The sequence below is a fragment of the Cyanistes caeruleus genome, chromosome 9, assembly GCF_971803275.1.
Source record: "Cyanistes caeruleus chromosome 9, bCyaCae1.hap1.1, whole genome shotgun sequence".
Lineage (NCBI taxonomy): Eukaryota > Metazoa > Chordata > Aves > Passeriformes > Paridae > Cyanistes > Cyanistes caeruleus.
The window spans coordinates 2,107,176-2,125,457 of NC_141709.1; the positions used below are offsets into that span (position 1 = coordinate 2,107,176).

The following is an 18,282-nucleotide window of genomic DNA, read 5'->3' on the forward strand; positions in this document are numbered from 1 at the left end:
TTATCTCTCTTTCTTTAAAGTGGAATGGCATTTGTAACTTCCTAGTCATTAGGAATCTCTTTCTTCCCTCTCTTAAACTCTTAATGTATCAGTCTGGATGTACCTGTTTCTGCCCTGGTTTTATGGGGATGCTTTGTGCACTTCAAGTCTGGAATCGTTTTTGTACAGTAATGGAGACAAACTGATGTAGGGTCTGTTTTAATGAAAGAGCTTGTTTTATCTGATTAGAGCCTAATAGTAATTACCAAGTAAGAACTGTGCTCTTAATATTAAAAAGAAATGTGTTTTGTGAGTGGGAAGAGCAAAGAGTTAAGCTGGGCTTCTCACTCAGCTGGGGTCAGTTCAGTGACTTTACTTCAAAGATGCTTTCTGGATTTACATTGATGTAACAGAAGGAAGATGTTAGCTCCTGATTTTCTTATCCTCATAAAGCAAGCAGAGACTGTGAAGCCTTTAAGGAATACTTCTGGCTTTAGAAATGTCTGCATCTTCATATGCCAGTGTTGTAATATAAGGGAAGCACAAAAAATCTGTAACCTGCGTTCTTAAGAGAATATCTCGTGAAAAACCTGGCCTTGTTGGAAAGAGCTCTGAGATATTAAAAGATGGGCAAGATAAAATAAACAGGTTTGAAGTCACTTTCTCGTTTTTCTCAACAAGTTTGAAGAGATACAGTGGTGCAGTGTTGAATCTGAACAATTAAGATCTTTGCTACTTTTTTATTTTTATGCTGCTGATCAAGATTAATGTTTTACCTTTTTCATTACTTGTTCTCTGGGCTTACTTTGATGGATAAGACAAGATTTGTCTTGAAATTACTTTTATAGGCTTAAGGAAGAAGGGCTAAGAGAGTATTTCTTAGGTACAGCATTTTTCAGAGCAGTGGGCAGATGCTCCCTGGAGCCCCAGTAAGAATTTTTTTGTACTTGAAGTTGCTGGGTTTCAGTATTATTGTTGACTTTTTGTTCCTCACAGAAATATTGTAAGTTAAACTCCTAATGAATTTCTAAAAGAAACCAGGACAGGTGGTTTTGCCCACTTACCATCAATTTTGCTCTTTACAAATCACTGTATTTTGTTTTTCTAGATGGGCTGATAGCCCCCGATGGAGCGGTGAGTCCGGATATCTTCGGGGATTACCAGCTTCAGAATGGAGACCTGGTTGGACAGCACCCCTTCTCTGGCAAGTAAGTTACTCCTAATGAAGAATTCTTATCATCCTGCAGTGGCTCTTCAAGTGTCTTTGAAGGGCTTCATTTGTAGTGCTCAGTAATTTTTGTCCCCATAGCAGGAGGAATGATTTACACTGCACAAGCACTTGCCTGAATCACTTGTCTATTTTTAACATCCTAAGGTTGTAATACATCACAGCTTTCCAAAAGCTGTAGAATAGAACAGTAACACAGAACACACCACCTGTTGTGACAACTACTCAAATACTCTTCAGATTTTGGGAAACATCTAAAGAGAGGATTGAGATGCTGATTTACCCCAATGATGTTTGTTTCCAATATTCTTAAATTTAAAAGAAATCTTGCAGCTGCTGTAGGTGTTTTTCCATTAACCTAAGTCTTCACAAGGTATTCTCAGTCAGATTCCTGAGGGCACTTTGAAAATGGGCTATAGGAGCAAAAGGCACCAGATTTTGCTGATATTCTGGAAGATCTTTCTCTGAATTTCCCCTCTGGTCAAAGACCTCTCCTTCTCAATGTTGGCAAGCTGTTCCAGTTTGAATTTCTGAGTAAACTTCTCCCATGAGTTCAAAATAGAAAACATTAATTTCCAAGAATGGAATCTTCATAAATCCTGATGCCATAGAGTTTAGGAAGTGCCTTTTATAATTATTATATATATATAAAATATAAGTTTTATCATTTTATAATGAATGCTGTGCACTCATGAGTGGGAAACAGTTCAAACCCTTGCTAGTCAAGGTACTACAAGCATTCACTTCAACAGGATCCAGCAATCTGGATATGCCCAGCCCTGGGGCTGAAGTTGTTTCTTTCCAAAGGAATAATGTTCTTTTCACCACTGACAACTTTAGTCACCATTTGTAAAATGTAAATTATTCACAATATGTACAGCTGAAGCAAAAAAGATTTTCCTCCCTTACTTTGGCTTCTTGGAATTAATCAAGGGTGGTGGACTTTAGTTTTGTTGGTTTATTCTACCCAGAAAGCTGAACACTGAGTAAGGGTTGGAGTGGTGGTAACGTTTTAAAGGACAAATTAAAATAACGTGCTCAGGGAAAAAAAAACCAGAATTTGAGATAGATCTTCTAGAAAAAGGTAAATATTTATACTCAGTAAGCATCAAATTCAGAGTGGTGTGACTCTGTGTTTGGGAATGGGATGCTGGTGCCTGTGGTGATTATTTCCAAATGTACAACCTTTGTTGCAGAGCTTGCAGGTGGGAGAGGAACTGAGGTGAGTGTGAGCTCTGTGCTGCTCTTGGGGGTCTCAGTGGGTGACTCACCATTTTTACCTTCAGAATAGACACACAGCCCACGAGGTGATGGATTTCTCTGTTCACCAGAACATTGGAAGGTGCTCCCAACAGTCTTCAAGCCCACCTGGAGGTGTGGGAAGGATGTGTAGGGTAGAACTTGCAGACTCCTTTGTTTGAAAGAAAACTTAGAGAAAACCCCAGTCAAGATACTCTTGTTTTGCCAGAGAGTTTTCAGCTGGGAAACAAAACCATCTTCAATGTCCTTGGTTAAAAATGAAGGCACATTCAGCCTCAAATTGCAGTCCCTCATCAGGAAGCTCCAATAGTAACCTGCTTTTTAATCAGATTGTATTCCAGCTAGCATGAGTAGCAAAATACATCTGGTGTATACCTAGTTAAACTAAGTATTTGTAGAATTTTCTTGCATGTTTCAAGGCATTCTGAAGGCTCACCTCAAGAATGAAAGCAGAAAAATTGCAGGTTGGCCCATTGATGATGGCCTCTGAAAATATCGGGATTTCTCAGGAGAATTCTCTTTTCTAGGAAGAATTCTTTCAATATGATTGCTCCATGGACTTATCTGCAGCCCAGACACACAGTCTAATTGGAAACAGTGTGGAGTGCTGCAAATGTTCTGTCTTATTTGTAGCAGAGCAGGAGTGAATTGTTTGATAGAATAGATACTGGCAGCTGAGTGGCGAATCCGACTTTTCACATGTGGGTCATTATGGGTTGGAAGTGCTTGGCGCCAGCAGCCAGGATTTCCTGATGCTCAGACCTCATGTAAAATGCATTAGTGCTCCAAGGCATGAGCCATGGAATTGCCAGTCCCATGAGTCTGGAGCTCCCTTCTCCCAATCTGAACTGGTGTTGGAAGGTAAAACCATACGTGCTACGGAGCCTAATTAAAAATAATAGCAGCAAGTCAAGGCGCTTTTTATGTGTTATATAGTGTACATTTCAGCCATACCAAAACATAATTCTAGGGTATATTTATGCTTACAGTTTAAAGCTAACAAGAACCTTATGTCAAGGATTTATTTTTAAGCAGTTCCAGCTTTTAATAAATCAAGATTTTTGTTATAAAAATGCTTCGTTTTTCTATTATTAATATTTGAATGTGTTTTCAGAAACTTTTTTAGCAAGAAAGCTGAGTTGTGGTTTTCATAGACAATTTGCAAGTCAATTAATAGTAACATGTTTTAGAAGTTCAGAGAGGGATTGCTAATTATGAATAGATTCTTGGTTTTGGTCTTTTCATTTGTTATACTTTTTTATTTATTATACATTTATTTGTTGTGCCTGTGTCTTCTGGTCTTTGCCTTTTATATTGGGCTTTTCAGTTCTGTAATAGAAGCAGTTTTTGCTAAGCAATGGGGTGAGTTCTGAAGTCTCTTTGTCATTTAAAAGAGAGTCTCTTTGCCATTTAAGACCACCCTGTAAATTTTGAGGTTGGTAACAACCATGACCTGACTTCTTGCTCCACAGCCTTGAATAATTTAATCCTTTCTTTTCCTTTCTGCATTGCTATGAGAAAGAATGAAGCTATGTTACCTCTTTAATTTCTGAGGTTATTTCCTGTCCTTGCAATGTGCTCAGAGTGGATCAGGACTTTCCCTTGCCTCCAGGAGGATTGAAAAGGCAGCCAGAAAATCGCATGTTTTTAGTGGCTGCACATCACTGAGAAACTGAGTTCTTGTTGAACTGGTGTGGGTGCCCTCAGTGCATTACCAGGGCTTAAATGTGTTCTGATCACCATCCTCATTTTTGGAGCCAGAGAAATGTATCTATGAGGAGAGGCTGTCAAGGACCACAGTGAAACTCAAAGTGCCTTGAAGATTTTCTCTGTGATTGATGTTTGATATCTCAGCCCACACCACCTGCCATGTGTCTTATTGTCACTCCAGTTAGATTGTGAGCTTCCTTGGCTGGGGGATGCTGTTCTAGCAGAGATCCAGGGAACCCTCTGCCATTGAAATTCCACATTGTTTCAGTTGGGAAAATTCAGGGCAATTGGAGCAGCAACTGTATCTGCAGGTGCAATTGCTGAAGTGCTTGACTCCCCTGTTACCCAGCAGGGATACCACAAGCATCTCTTGTGGAGCCCCTGTCCCACGAGACACTGGACCTACACATCTGAGCTGCTGCACAGTCTTAGGAGGGTAGGGAAGTGCTTTTTTGAAGTCAAGCACAACAGGAATTTAAAATACTTGAATTATGGATAGGCATCTGCACTCACTGGGTTACCACATCGGGGCTGTTCTCCCCTGTCATTGTCAAGAGGAAAACATGAAGTGACAGCATTGGCAGTAAAAACATCTGTTGATCTGGGGGACTGGGTGGAGTGTCTCAAAGGCTTTTTATCAGACACTGCCTTCCCTTCATGGGATGTCTTGGACTTTTCCTTTGAGACCAGGAGTAGTGTTACTCTCTGGAGTTGAGAATGCCACCTCACATGATCAATTCGTGCATTGTGAAGTAAAGAACAATGTTGAAGGGAATTATCTAGCCCTGAATTCAGTTTGTAGATTTGCTTGCTGTTCTGGACATGTCCACATCCTGATAATTATTTCCTTTACTTGGCATCATGAAGCAGAAGCAGCATGAAAGTGAAGACCTGGGCAGCTGCCATTTTTCTGATAGTGCCATCCTGAGAAATGCTTTGTTTCTGTGGATCTTACTTGTGTGTTTTGCAGCTTCCATTTACAGCTCTTAGCCCTGAACTATATTCTTAGTGGAGTTATACTGTTACCTATAAAGCCTGTAAATAGAATTATTTCAGAATGTAACATCCACAGGAGCAGTGATAAAGTCCACAAAGAGCATCTCTTTGTTTTCCTCAAAGGTTTGGAGCAGAATGCAGACAGATTGTAAGGTATGTTTTCCATTCAGCAGAAAACACATGGCTTAAGGAGGTTGTTTTGACATTTCTATCCAGGTTTTTTTCATTGGCTGGGAAAAGATTTTTGTGATTAGATTATCAGCTTTGAATCATCTTACTGTCTTTCAGAAGCAGATGGGCATTAGGCATAGATTTGAAATTTTCATCTGTTACTAAAATCTGAATTCAAGGGTTCTGGTTCTGATAAGGCTTAATATTGAGTGAAAGTTTTATGATTGTGGCAAACAAAAATCCCTCACCTTTGGCTGATGTGATGACAGCTTAGTGTCTGAGCTGTAGAGGATAAAGACCAGCTGAAAGACATCTTCCAGAATCTATGGTCATTTATCAAATTTTAATCACTTTCTGGAGACTAATTACTTTCTTAAGACACAAACATAATAGTGATGGCTAAATACCTTATAATAGAGATAGCCACAGGAATTTTTTTTTGCCTTTTGGGGAAGAGGCCACTTCTTAACCTTTCCCAACTACAACTTGGTAATGGTTCAAACTCTGAGGGCAAAGGCCAATTTTTGGTTAATATCTTCGACAGAGTTCTCAAATCTTCTCAGTCTGTAGCTTTGAAAAGATTAATAGTTTGGAATGCTAGAGCTGGCCAGAACTTTTTTTTTTACCCTGAGGAAGTTTTCTCCAGTGCAGGATCCTTTAACCTTGTTATAAAATGCAGCAGAGCTGCCATTGCACAATCCTTATTTTCTCTGAGACAAGGCCTTTCTGTTTGTGCTGTTCCCAGCGTGTGCACTCCCAGCTCTTCCCAACAGACATCTGACTGAGGCTTCTTCCCAGGAAGCAGTGAGGTTTGGCATGTCAAGCACAACCAGTTTTATGGGGTGACTGCATGTCTCTGTCCTTGGTGGAACATCTTTCCTCTTGCCTGGATTTACAGCCTAAAGCTGTAGCTGCGTGTCCTGTTTTTGCCATGGCAGGTCATTGGGATGTTTTGTGAGCTCAGTGTCTGGAGCCAGACCCTCACAGGCTGCTCTGTGCTGGCCCCAGGGAAGCTGTGGCTGCTGCTGGCAAATTCCTGGGTGCACAGCTGGGCTCCTGTGTCTGGGCTTGATGGAAACAGTACTTGACCACAGGTCCTGGTGCTCCAATGCTCTCAGTGTGACTTGGCTTGTCTGTAGCTGGGCTAACCACGTGTCGTGTCTGCGTGTGCTAAAATTCCACACTGAATGGCAAGAATGCTCATATCTGTGGCCTTTTTCCACTTGGATGAAAATCAGTCGGGAGTTTTCATGGTGGAACAACCTAGAGCTGTAACCTTTCATTGCCAATGATTGCCCAGTCACAAGTCCCAGCTGAACGTCTCCCATCTGGGTCAGGTACAGGAACTGCAGCAGGTGCTGGCAAATGTGCACTTTGTGAATGATTATCAAAATGTTTTTAAATGGTTGTACCTGTAACTTACATCTTTCTTTGACATTTAGAGCTCTATTCCATTTAGATCCTCATCTTCAATTAGATTTGCTAAAGGAAAGGACTGAAGGAATTGGTGACCCTGCCAGGGAATGTGTCTCATCCATTTTCTATTTTCAGTAAAGTTCAGCACAGTTTATTTAGAAGTTGGAACATTCCCTTCCCAGCCTTTCAGGAGGTAAGAACCATCTTGCAGGCTGCCTCTGAGGGTGAAAAACCACTCTGTTAGCAGACAGCAGCAGGGAGCAGTGGTAGAACAACCTGTTTCATGCTCCTTTAGACAAAAAATGTTCTCATGTGGGGTCTGTGCTGAGAGCACCCACATCTCTTTCCTCCTCATTTGAACAGAGGCAGTAACACTTCCCTGTCTTAGAAGAGGACATACAGTGAGTATAAAATCTTTTAATTAATGGAAAGAAAACCTAAAGGAGTATAAATTACTATTACAAGATGATTCTACTTTTACCCATTTCACCATAGTGCTATTTCTTACAGCTCTGTGCAGTACTACTTCTTTTCCATAATTAAACCTTATTTTAAAAACAAGACCCAACTTAGTTGCATTTGCTATGTGTTCAGCAGAGTTGTACTCAGCTTCTGCCATTTGGACACTATTTAATTTGCATTTCCCAGGAGAATTGAATTAGGTTTTATTAGTAAATTGGGCCTATAACCTTGCAGGCAGGTTTTATTAGTTTATCACACATCAGTATTAGCAAATTGTAAATCCCACTGAAACGAATTTGAAAAGACCTTAAAGAAAAGCCCAGAACCAATGAAATTCCTGGACACAAATAAGGGAGTTTATTTTGGTTGGTTTATGTATTTTATTTTTTTAGTCCCACAAAAATCTTGTTAGTGGCAGCAGAGTCACCCTTTTTATCATATTTTGTTGTCCTAACTGTGCCTACATGTTGAGTTTTGTTGAAGTTAAAGGCACTGACTATTCCTGGGGAACTGGCAGAGAAGTTTTGTTCCTCAGTGCCTATCCAGGTGCTACATACCTCTGGAATTGAGATTTTGCATCTTAATGTGAGAAGGAAGTGGGAAGTGCTGCCTTTCGGAGGGTTTTGGTGACAGTCTGGGACAAGCTTATTGAAAGACTTCACTTGACTGCTTCAGATCCTGCCTGAATCATGGCCTAAAATGACCCAAAATTCACTGTATTTATTCTCCTTCAGTACTGAAATATGGCAGCAGTGCTTCCAGAACAGGAAGGCTTCGTTGCTAAGAGCTTTTGAATGTGAGCTTGAATTTCTTTTTGTCTTACAGTAATTTGTTTCTGCAGCAGTATTAAACTAGAGCTCTCTCTGTTCTTTCCTGTTTTTTTGAGCAGTGGTCATGTTCCTGCTAGCTGTCACTTCATTATTTTTTTCATACTGTCTTCTCAAAGCCTTTTTTATAGAAACCCTGCAACCTGATCATACAGTCCAGCTTAGGTGTCACTAAAAGTGTCTGTCCAAATCCTGCTGTTATGCTGTGGACAGTTACTGGAGCGTTTTTGGAGACAGGGGTCTGATTATTCCTGAGGATGAAGATTTTGTCCATATTCATCAGTGAGACTTTCCCACAGTTTGGAGAACTTTTGCACCACTGAAGGATTAGGGCTGTAATTGAGGAATATCCATAAAAGGATAATATCACTCATATCCAGTATTTGATATGCAACAACTTCTGTATGTGCTTGTGTGTTTATTTATTGTCACTGTGTTCTTAGGATCAGGAGAAGCTCCCAAGCAGCTCTCCATGTATCTCCCTGATGCCCACAGTCCTTGAGAGCTGACAGCCAAGGTGAGCAGGGAAACACAGGTGAGGGAGGAGAAGGGAAGTTACTCCTCCAAAGCCAGGTGCCAGAGCTGGAGCAGCAGAAGGGAAGTTACTCCTCCAGAATCAGGTGCTAGAGCTCTCCTGGTTGCTCCCACACTGACCAGACCACACCACTTGGCCAAGGTGTGTGGTCTGGAGCTGGGAAGGATCAGGTTGCCCTTGTTTCATTTACTGTAAGAGAGGTTTAATTGCTGCCAACAATTGCAGCAGTATGGGAGAGATGAAATAGCTTGCTGGGGAATATTTTAACACAGTTAAAATAGCACACTTTTTTCAGCAAGTTGCAGATGCCATTTGGGAAGAGAATAAGTATTGAGGTTTTAATGCACTTCAGCTCTTTTGGAATACAGAATACTTGGGCCCCTTTCACTTGCAGTCACTTTTACATTTTTTTTAGTTGCTTTTTATTTTATTATATTCCACCTGCAGTTGGCCTCATTTAACCATCATGGTTTAGGTGGTTATTAAGAATTTTAAAAGAATACCCAAATGCTGGAGCAGTGAGCTCAAGTCCTTTGGAATGTCTTACCCAAAAATCCCCCAAACCTGGGTCTGTCTCTTCTGAAATGTAACATTAATTAATTCCCACGTTCTGTCTGCTGCTCAGTCCCTCCAGATGTGCTACTAGAATAGACTGGCTCCCTGGTTACAAGCCATCTGGGCTCTGTAAACTGATTTGCACTTATATTAAACAATAAGTGAACAGAATGCGGAAGAGTTATTAAAGCAAATGTACATTGCTTATAAATCTCAAAGTAAAATATTAAAATGTAGTAAAGAGGAATGGAATGTGCAAATGAAGACCTGCTTGTTTTTAATGAGTTTAGCTGTGACCTTCTCGATTTCAAGCAAAAGAAAAGAATTTTATTTTTCTCTTTAAAAATAAAAAAAAAAATAAAAAAAAAAAAAAGTAACTATAAAACTGCTTACAGAAGTATCTGAGACAAAAACAAGGAAATATAATGTTCTAAACTTGACTGGTCCAAACCACTCAAGCTGCTGTGACAGCTCATAAAACTGAGAGTAGTTTTTAACTGGACTCTGTTTTACATTGCCAGAGTGAATTTTCCTTGCAGGAAGTAGCCAGAAGGTTTATTTAGTTTCCAGACTGCTGCTTTGATCTTTCCATTCTGTCACTTCTCAGGTTACATAGCCCTTTTTCACTGCAGTAAATCTGCAACAGTTAATGAGAATAAAATTTCCTCCTTCTCACTGATCACATGCTGTTAAATGCCAAACCACAGCCAGCAGCATATTTGCAGAATTCGGCTGCACTGTACAAAAACAGCACAATCAGTTTAATCTTGTTGGTTTTGTAATTCATTTTATTGAGCCTTCCTTTTTCACGTGACCTATTTTATCAAGACAAGTGGTTGCAAGGCCAGATCTGGAAGAAAGATTTAAAACTGTAATAAAGTGAGGGGTGTTCTGTGTGCTGGGTTTAAGCATGCTCACAGGATTCAAAATTAAACTTAAAATGAGGAGTTTTAAAAAGGCCCATATATCAGTGGGATATTTCTTGTGGTTATTATCTGAACTGAACATGTGCTCTGAACTAGTCTCTAGCATAAAAATTAATATATCAAATTAATTTCTTTGCCAAATACTTAAAATTGCTTTGATTCTGAAATTTTATTCTGATTCTATGTTTATCAGCCTCAGCCGTCCAACTCCAAAGACTGACCCACCCTTTTCCCTCTGGAAAACTAAGATGATGGTTTTTTAACTTTGAGATTTAAAAAACAATAAATCGGCTTACAGAGTTTATTTGCCTTCAGGGTTTTGAGCTTTTTTTAATTTTATTTTCTCCAGTACTCCCTGATCAACCTTTTTGGTCTGGAAGCATTTGATTTTTCATTTGTTTAAGCTGAGTTTTTCATATAATGCTACTCCAAGATACTGATCTCCAAGATCACATTTCTTGTCTGTATTTGTATCTGCCTTGTTTCCTGAAATACCCAGTGTTATTCCTAAGAAAAATAAAAAAATAGGAGACATTGAAATTTACTTTCTTCTTGATTTTCACTAAAATCATTGCTGATTTGGGGATAGACCTTAACAAGATTTCACTAGGGCCCTTTGCTAATATATAAACGTGTTTGAAATCAGCACAATCATCTGTGATGGTAAAAAATATTTAAAGTTTCTTCATCAGTATAAAACTGATAGAAGAGTATAAACTGATATAAAACAGCAACTGCATTTGCTGGGTGTGCTCGAGCAAGCGCTGCAAATCCCCCAGCAATGTTAACTTTCAGAAAAGGCTTTGAAAGCTTTTATTGGCTGCAGCTGGAAGTCAGAGCAGAACAGATTTCTTGATTCTCCTTCCCTCCAGCATCTGGATTCTCATCCACACCAGGCTGCCCTGCAGACAGCACGATGTCACCAGTGCCCTGCGGCCTTGGCTTCTCCAGGGAGTTTTGTCCCTGTTCATGTTGAAGGACAGAACTTGAGTGGCTGTACTTGGGCTTGAGGAGCTTGTATAAACAATTAAAGGGAAAATTCTCCACCAAAAAACTGGATTTTTGCTGCTTATCTCTGAGTACATTTTCAGTGACCTGCTCTAGCACAGGAAGCAAGGAACACTTCCTGTGTGGAAATGGGAAGGCTGGTGGAAGTTGAAGCAGATCCTGATCTGGTCAGTGACACCAGTCATCTCTATGAAATTTCAACATCTTATTTTGCTCAGGCAATTGCCTGAAGCTTTCTGTACCCAGCTTAACACTGAGCTTGCTGGGGACAATTAAAAGAGAGGCGTGAAAGCTTCCCAAGCCAGGCCTATCTATCGCTAGTTCAGATTAAGGCAATGTGCTCTTCAGTTTATGGAGTTGACACATACACTTTGGACTGTGCAAAGAGAGAGGGGGCTGAAAGTTTATTTCCTGTTCCTCTGGGCTTTTTTTATTTGTTTTAGTTCTTAATTAATTCTTAAGAAATGGATGTATCTAATCAGTGGGTCTGGACAGTTGTTGAGCCAAAAACAGAGGAGAGGTTATAATGGAAAGCCAGGACTCTTGATTTCCGTTCCAGCTCTGTCTGTGCATTTGACCTTTTAAGAAATCCTGTAGAGAATGGCTGAGGAACTCCCTGTCCGTGTGGCAGAGCTGTGAGCCTGACTGCAGGAATGCTGCAGGAGCTCTCCTGATGCCCTTTGAGAGCAGCCTTTGAGCTGCTGTTTTGCCCCCTGGCTCTGTTGGGGATTGGTTGCTTTTCTAGCAAAGCAGAAATAGTATTTTTTTTTTTCCTACAGGGTTTTACAGAATAAGCAAAAGTCTTTTCTGTCTATGTCAGTCTAATTTGAGTCTTCTCATTACTGTAGTTTGTCATTTGGCTGTCTTTAATATCTTGGGTGTTTTCTCATCCAATACTCCAATGGGAAACTGAGGTCATGGAGAAAAGGAGCAACTTGTCCAGGATCACACAGCAGGTAACTGACAGAGCAAGAAACTGAGGCCAAGTCCCAGGCTGTGTTTGCAGAGCAGGGATGGCAGGAGCTACAGCTTTCAAGCAAGACTCACACTGAATTTGGCTAAGCAAGGTCATTTGTTTTTGGTTCAATGCTTTCTTACTATTCAGTTGGGATTTTTTTTTTTTTTTAATGCTGCCTTCCCCCAGTGAATTTTGGCGTGGTTATTGCTTGGTGCATAGCTGGAGCCTGACACAGAAGACACAGTGCTCATTTCTCCACCATTGTCAGCTTTCCATTTGTTTGTAATTAAATGGGAGAAACAGCAGTATTGTGCTGAGATACAACTGGGCAACAAGTCCAGAAGCAATTGGAAACTTTAAGTCATTAAGTACACTGAAGAAAGCTGGATCACATGGCAGGAGAGACATGATCATATCCATAAAAGCTGGATTATGATGCATGAGGGAGCTAAAGTATTATTGCACAGGTTCATTTGGATATTTTCTGTCTTGTGAGAAGATACAATATTACTATTTAAGGGCCATTAATGTTTAATGCTAATGTAGAGATGGACTTGGGTGATTGATGCAGTGGGCACAGCCACAGACACTGCCACAAAACTCCCCTCCCACTTGAGCTTGAGGAATAGAAAGCGTGGAACAAAAAAGAGTTTCACAGATAGGGGAGAAAAACTTGGGGTCATGAGAGGCAGAATTTAGGAGACTTGTGGTTTATAGTTTAACGTCATTACCAGTAGTGGGAGAATCTACAGTTACAAGACATTATATAAAGAAACATTGTTTTTCCTAAGGCTTCTCAGTTGTTTGGTGTTTCTCCATAACACATGGTTTGTGCTCTTGCTCTGAAGGACAGAGAATTTATGGTCAGCGAAGGCAAACCAGAGGTAACTGGCTTGTAGGACAAAATCATCATCTAAATCCCTGGACTTAAAGCAAGGGCAAAAGCAACAGGCCTGTGCCCCTTTCTGATGCTCTTTACCCTGCCCTGGCCGGTGTTGGTGTCCCATCCAGTACTCAGGGAATATCAGCAGAAAGGCCACAGAGTCTGTGTGTGATGTTCCTTCTGTACATCACCAAGTGTGACGGTTCCTTGGTACCTGCAAAGGATTAGCTAAAGGTGTCATACCTGCAGACAACTTTAGAAGCTGGAGGTCTGTGTGTGTTCTGTAGAATTCAAAACCTTTTCCCACTTGCTGTGCATGGATGCACACATGCCTTAATCCCTGCTTGTGCAGAGGGTCAGGCCTGGGTGCCCCCAGCTCCCCCTGCCTTTCCGTGCCCGGTCTCTCTGCAGAGGAAACCTGGGCAGGGAGGAAGGGAGGGAGCTGCAGCATTCACCAAGCAGTTTGCTAATTGGGCTGGCAGGGCTTAGCATCCCCTGTGTGGTTATACTGCCCTGCACTGCAGTCCTTGTCTCAAACCAGCACTCATCAACACTTCAGGGACAAACAAAAACACCCACTGAGATGAGAGAAAAAATACAGCCTTTGCTGCTGGCAAATTTGTGTGTGTGTTTTGTTGGCAAGTGTTGTAATCAGTGAACTGCATCTCATTTGTACAGGTTATAATGCTGTGCTTGTCTGGAGATTAGAGACTGGTGTGCCACTCCTGTGGCTCTGGCTCCTCCTGAGGGGAAAGTACAGCCTTCAGGATTCATCTGAACGTGATTTATTTTGTCTCTTATACACAGGAACTTGATCCAGCATTCTGGAATACGGGGCTTCATGGCATGAGAGTTTACAAGGGAATACAGGATGGGAACTGTACAGTCACACATGAGTAGATTCATGGAAGAGAAAATTTAGGACTTCAGTGATGTGCAGCTGAACTTCTGCACACCTGCCTGGGCTGAGGTGGGCATGGCTTGGGAGTGAAGAGTGATTCTTAGAAATAAAAATAGCCAGTGTATATATAGGGAGAAGGTACAGAGGAAACAGCAGGACTGCTATGAACTGTACTGATGTCAGGCTTCTGAAAGATGCTCAGAACCCCTCAGGTTCTAACCCATTTCTCTGATCCTCAGGAGTAGTTCTGAAAAGCTGCAGGTGTGATCAGAGGTGCCACGTGTGTCACCAGACACACCTGCATGTAAACCCTCCTAGAAACTCATGGGAGCATGTGTTTGGCTCTGAGTCCTTCATTAGGACTTGGTAGGGCTGCTGATGAGTTGAGAGTTGCAAGTAGTGTTTGGTTGGTCTTAGCAAGGTCAGAGGATCTACATAATTAAAAACCTATACATTTTTAAAAATAAAATAGATATTATTTTTAATAAGCTTGTAAATCTTGTATCCCCACTGAGTAGCTGAGAGCCTCTGAGACATGAGGGCTTGTTGATGCAGGGTAAGGAGGGAGGATTGACAGGGTTTTAGAAAAAGTTTAGAATGAAAAGAATTAGATATGAAATCTTGGCTGTGGTGGAAGCACTCTGTGTGTTTAGCTTGCAGTTCATTTTCAGGCAGTGATTCCACGGTGCTTTAATTTTGGGCAGAAACAAATGAAACTTTGGCCCTAAAATGTGAGCTCCTAAACTGGTATTTCATCCTCAAAGGCCTTCCTGGGGCCACTGTCACCTCCCCAGGCAGTGACAGTCTCTTAGAGCACACTCTGGTACAGTGTGTGCCAAACTGCTTCAGACCTGTTTCCCAGGCATCCTCCATTCATGCTGCATCACTCCAAGATCCACGGATCCTACTGGGGGGCTTTCAGTTGGATTTCAAGAATTTCCTTTTGACCAAAAATATGCCCAGTGATGCTGGACTTGCCTTTCTGAGGTCCTGCTTATACCTGGGTGTGGTTTGAGTGCCCCTGTCAGCAGCAGCACTGGTCCCATTGTGAGCACTGGTGTGGACAGGGTAGGCGTGTGCAGTGTCAGGGGAGCTCTGCACCCAAGTGTTAATTACCCTTGTGTTAAGTATCCAACCCAGGCTCACCAACCTCTCCTGATACCCTGCCCTGGGGAGCAGCATGGATGCTTGGAGGGGAACCCCAGCAGAGGATTCCCCATGTTGGAGCCTGTTGAGCCTTCCACAAAGCCTGTCTGCTTCAGAAGGATTTGTGGATGCAGCAGGATGCTGGCTGCCATTTCCTGTTGGGAGAGAGGACACAACTGCTCTTTACATCTTGAATTTTGTCAGGGCACCTAAGATCCTACATGGGCATGTGAATTTGGATGTTCTGAATCAGAGCAAGCATCAATAAGCAGGGCTGTTAAGAAATCTCTCCTCACTCATGCACATCAGGAACATTTTCCTCTTCAGCATGTGTTCCTCAGTTCCCTAGCAGTACAAGCAAATTGGAAAGTTCAGCTGTCATTTGGGGAAGGTCATAGATCACACTAGCAGCCTGAGTAATCCAAGAGGTTTTAAGTATCACAGCATTTAGTTTAAAGTGAAATTTGCTCTGACAGGGGCTGGCAGACCAATAGGAAAAAGAAATATTTGTGCTTGGAGAAGTGCATGTGTAGAGACCTCGAGTATAACTGATGGCTGGAAGTGATTTCAGTCTAAAAAAAACAAATCATTAAGAGAGTGCATAGGGGTAAAATACACAGTTCATATTTTAAAGGGTCTCAAAATGAACCAGCAACTGAGGTTAGCAGTACATAGTAATTAGCTGGGCTGTTCACTGTTTAACTCCATCAGCCCCAGGCGTGGGGCTGAGCTTTGCACAAGAGCGCAGTTGTGCTGTGCCAGGCAGCAAGCTCCACTCTCTGTGTGCACTCCTGCTTTGTGAGACACAACTCTGCAACTCTGCAGTGACTTGCAGACTGGGGCAGCAGCCTGAGCCACGAATCTGAGGCTGTTGTGGTGTCTGTGATGCATACCCACCCTACAGCTGCACTTCTGGGTACCCAGTTACATAGCAGTGAGCACTGGGAGGGAAAAATACTAACTGAGGCATGAGTATTGTTGTCCCAGTGGATAATTGTATTGTGTGTCCCTAATTTATGGGAAGACAGGCTTGGTGCTCGCTCTGCTGAGCACTGAGTTTCCTGGTAGATGCTGAAACATAAAGCCAACGTGTTTTTTGTAGGAGCAAGTCTTGAGAGTGATTGCTGGTACAAATCTGAGCCCAAGTGGCACAGATCGTGATCTCGGGCCAGTCATTACCCAACAAGTGTTTAGAGCTGCAGAACTGCCATCTCTGCTGGCTCTCCCCTTCTGCTGTTCTTGGATTCATCAGGACTTGTTTGGAAATCCATCTTCACCTCGGTGGGTTGTGCCCTTGGCCTGGCAGCCTGGGGAGCGAGCCAGGCTCGGGTCTCCAGGCGCGTGTTGGCTCTGTGGTTGTCCTACCCCTCTGTCACCTCCTGGGCTCGGGACCCTTCCCTTCAGCTCCGTGCTGCAGGCTGCCAGTGCAAACAATCCAACAGGCAAAGCTGGTATGCTTCAAGAGCACTAACATGGAGAAATGAAGCCAGTTTTTTTCAAGCATGGTCAAGACTTCATTTACTTCAGGGAAATATTTAGATAGGAGAGAGTAGTGATTTGATCAAGGTGTTTTAATGTGATTTTCTGGTTGGGTTTTTCTTTTTTTTATGACTGTCCAAAGCAGTTATCAGCTGATCCATCTCTTCCAGTTTTCTTCAGGACACTAACATATGTCTGAACCATTTGGAAATAACTGATACTCCTCAAAGTTTAAACTCTAGGGATCTTCACCTAATTACTTACACATTTATAAAAAAAAAAAATATTAAAAAACTGATTTGTACAGAATAAGATTGAAACCATATTTTCCCTGCTCTTGTTATCAATTTAAATACATTTAGAAGTTCTTTGAATAAATATTACTGAGTTGGAAGTGGCTGGAAGAGCTCAGCCTGCAGGGATAGAGGCCCATTGCCACCGCGTGGCTCAGGGCGTTATTACACCTCACCCCAAAAGCCCGTGGTGGTTTATTTTGGGGTGTATAAAGGAGTTCAGGACAGGTTTCAGGCTCCTGCTTTTGTTGTGTCCCTCTTTGCCGCAGGAAACCTGAGGATGGCACTGCTGTGAGCCTGGGCATGGTTGCTGTGAGCTTGACTTGCAGTCATCAGCCCTGGGCATCCACAGCCTCCTCACTCACCTGAAAATCATTCCAGAATGAGGTTTGCAGTGGTTTGCAGGAATGCAAAAAGCCCCTATTCTACCACACTTGTAATAAAAACAACTTCTCCACAACTAGCATTGTTATAGTCACAGAAAACATCATGGAAAGATAAACCCAGAAAAGCGTTTTCTGTTAAAATATCTCTTCATTATAAATCAACTGTAAATGTTTTAAGGATCTTTGGAGGAAAGCAATGAAATTCCTGAGTTTAAAGGTAGCCTTAAAGGGTCCTGCTTGTCTCCAGTGTAACATGTCTGGTGTCACTGGGAATTTGTAGAACAACAGAACCAGACCCTGCACTTCCAATTCCCACTATGCCTCCCTTTAGTACATTGTCAGCTCATGGCACTGACATTACTGAAAGAAGCCTTAAGGAATTTGCTTTGGTTTATAGAAGTTTGTTAACTGGTTTGTTTCCTGAACTGTTAAACAAGCTGGTCAGCTTCGTGCTTGTTGTTGGCTTCTTTGGGCCTGAAACGGAGACACAGCAGCCAAGGGCAGCCTGGGTGAGCTCTCTGTCAGTCCCTCTGCACACTGCAGATCAGTGACACAGGAGAGGCAGGGACTGGCCAAGGTGAGTGCTCGGTTTGGGTTTCTGCAGATGAGAGATAAACACAACAGGATTTCTCTTAATCCCTTCTTTCAGGAGTCTTTCAAAGCTTTGGGCCTGATAATGAGAAAGCTGTTGTTTGCCAGGTACAAAGGAGGCATCTGGGGAAGGTGCCTCAGAGGTCACCAGCTCATTTCCTAATGGGCTTGAAAAAGGGTAGGAGGACTTTGGAGTGAATACAGGAAGGAATGGGTGGCCAGAGGAATTAACTCACAGAGCTTTGCACCACTGCAGGATACACCAGGACCACTTGTCTCTGCTGTGCTAAAGGACTGCTCAGCCTGCAAGGCTGGGCTGATGGCTCTGTGCAGGACTTAGGAGATGGGATTGGCTGTTGCCAATTCAGATACAGGCAGATGTGGAAATGCAAAGCACTTTCAGGACACAGCATTTCTCAAGATACATCCAAGTAAATCAATGATTTTTTTTTTCTCTGCAGCTTGGGTATCAATTGTGTCCCTTGCATCTCAGAGGACCAGTCTGAGCCTCGGACCTCCCACCTTCACCTGACTATCAGGATATCCCATGAGCGAGCATGTTTTCTGAGAAA

The 18,282-nt window shown here is 42.1% G+C and overlaps 1 protein-coding gene across 4 annotated transcripts in view; it reads left to right on the forward strand.

The window, feature by feature from the left end:
- KIFAP3 (kinesin associated protein 3) overlaps positions 1 to 18,282 on the forward strand; it is a 67,287-nt gene that overhangs the window by 46,042 nt on the left and 2,963 nt on the right. For 2 of the 4 annotated variants that reach the window (XM_023931806.2, XM_023931805.2), the window contains exon 19: positions 1,088 to 1,187. In XM_023931806.2, coding sequence (XP_023787574.2) covers positions 1,088 to 1,187 — 100 coding nt within the window. Of the gene's footprint in view, positions 1 to 1,087; positions 1,188 to 8,492; positions 8,567 to 10,258; positions 10,606 to 10,937; positions 11,120 to 18,282 lie in introns of those variants that run through there. The other 2 variants (XM_086842426.1, XM_086842427.1) reach the window with 2 other exon arrangements.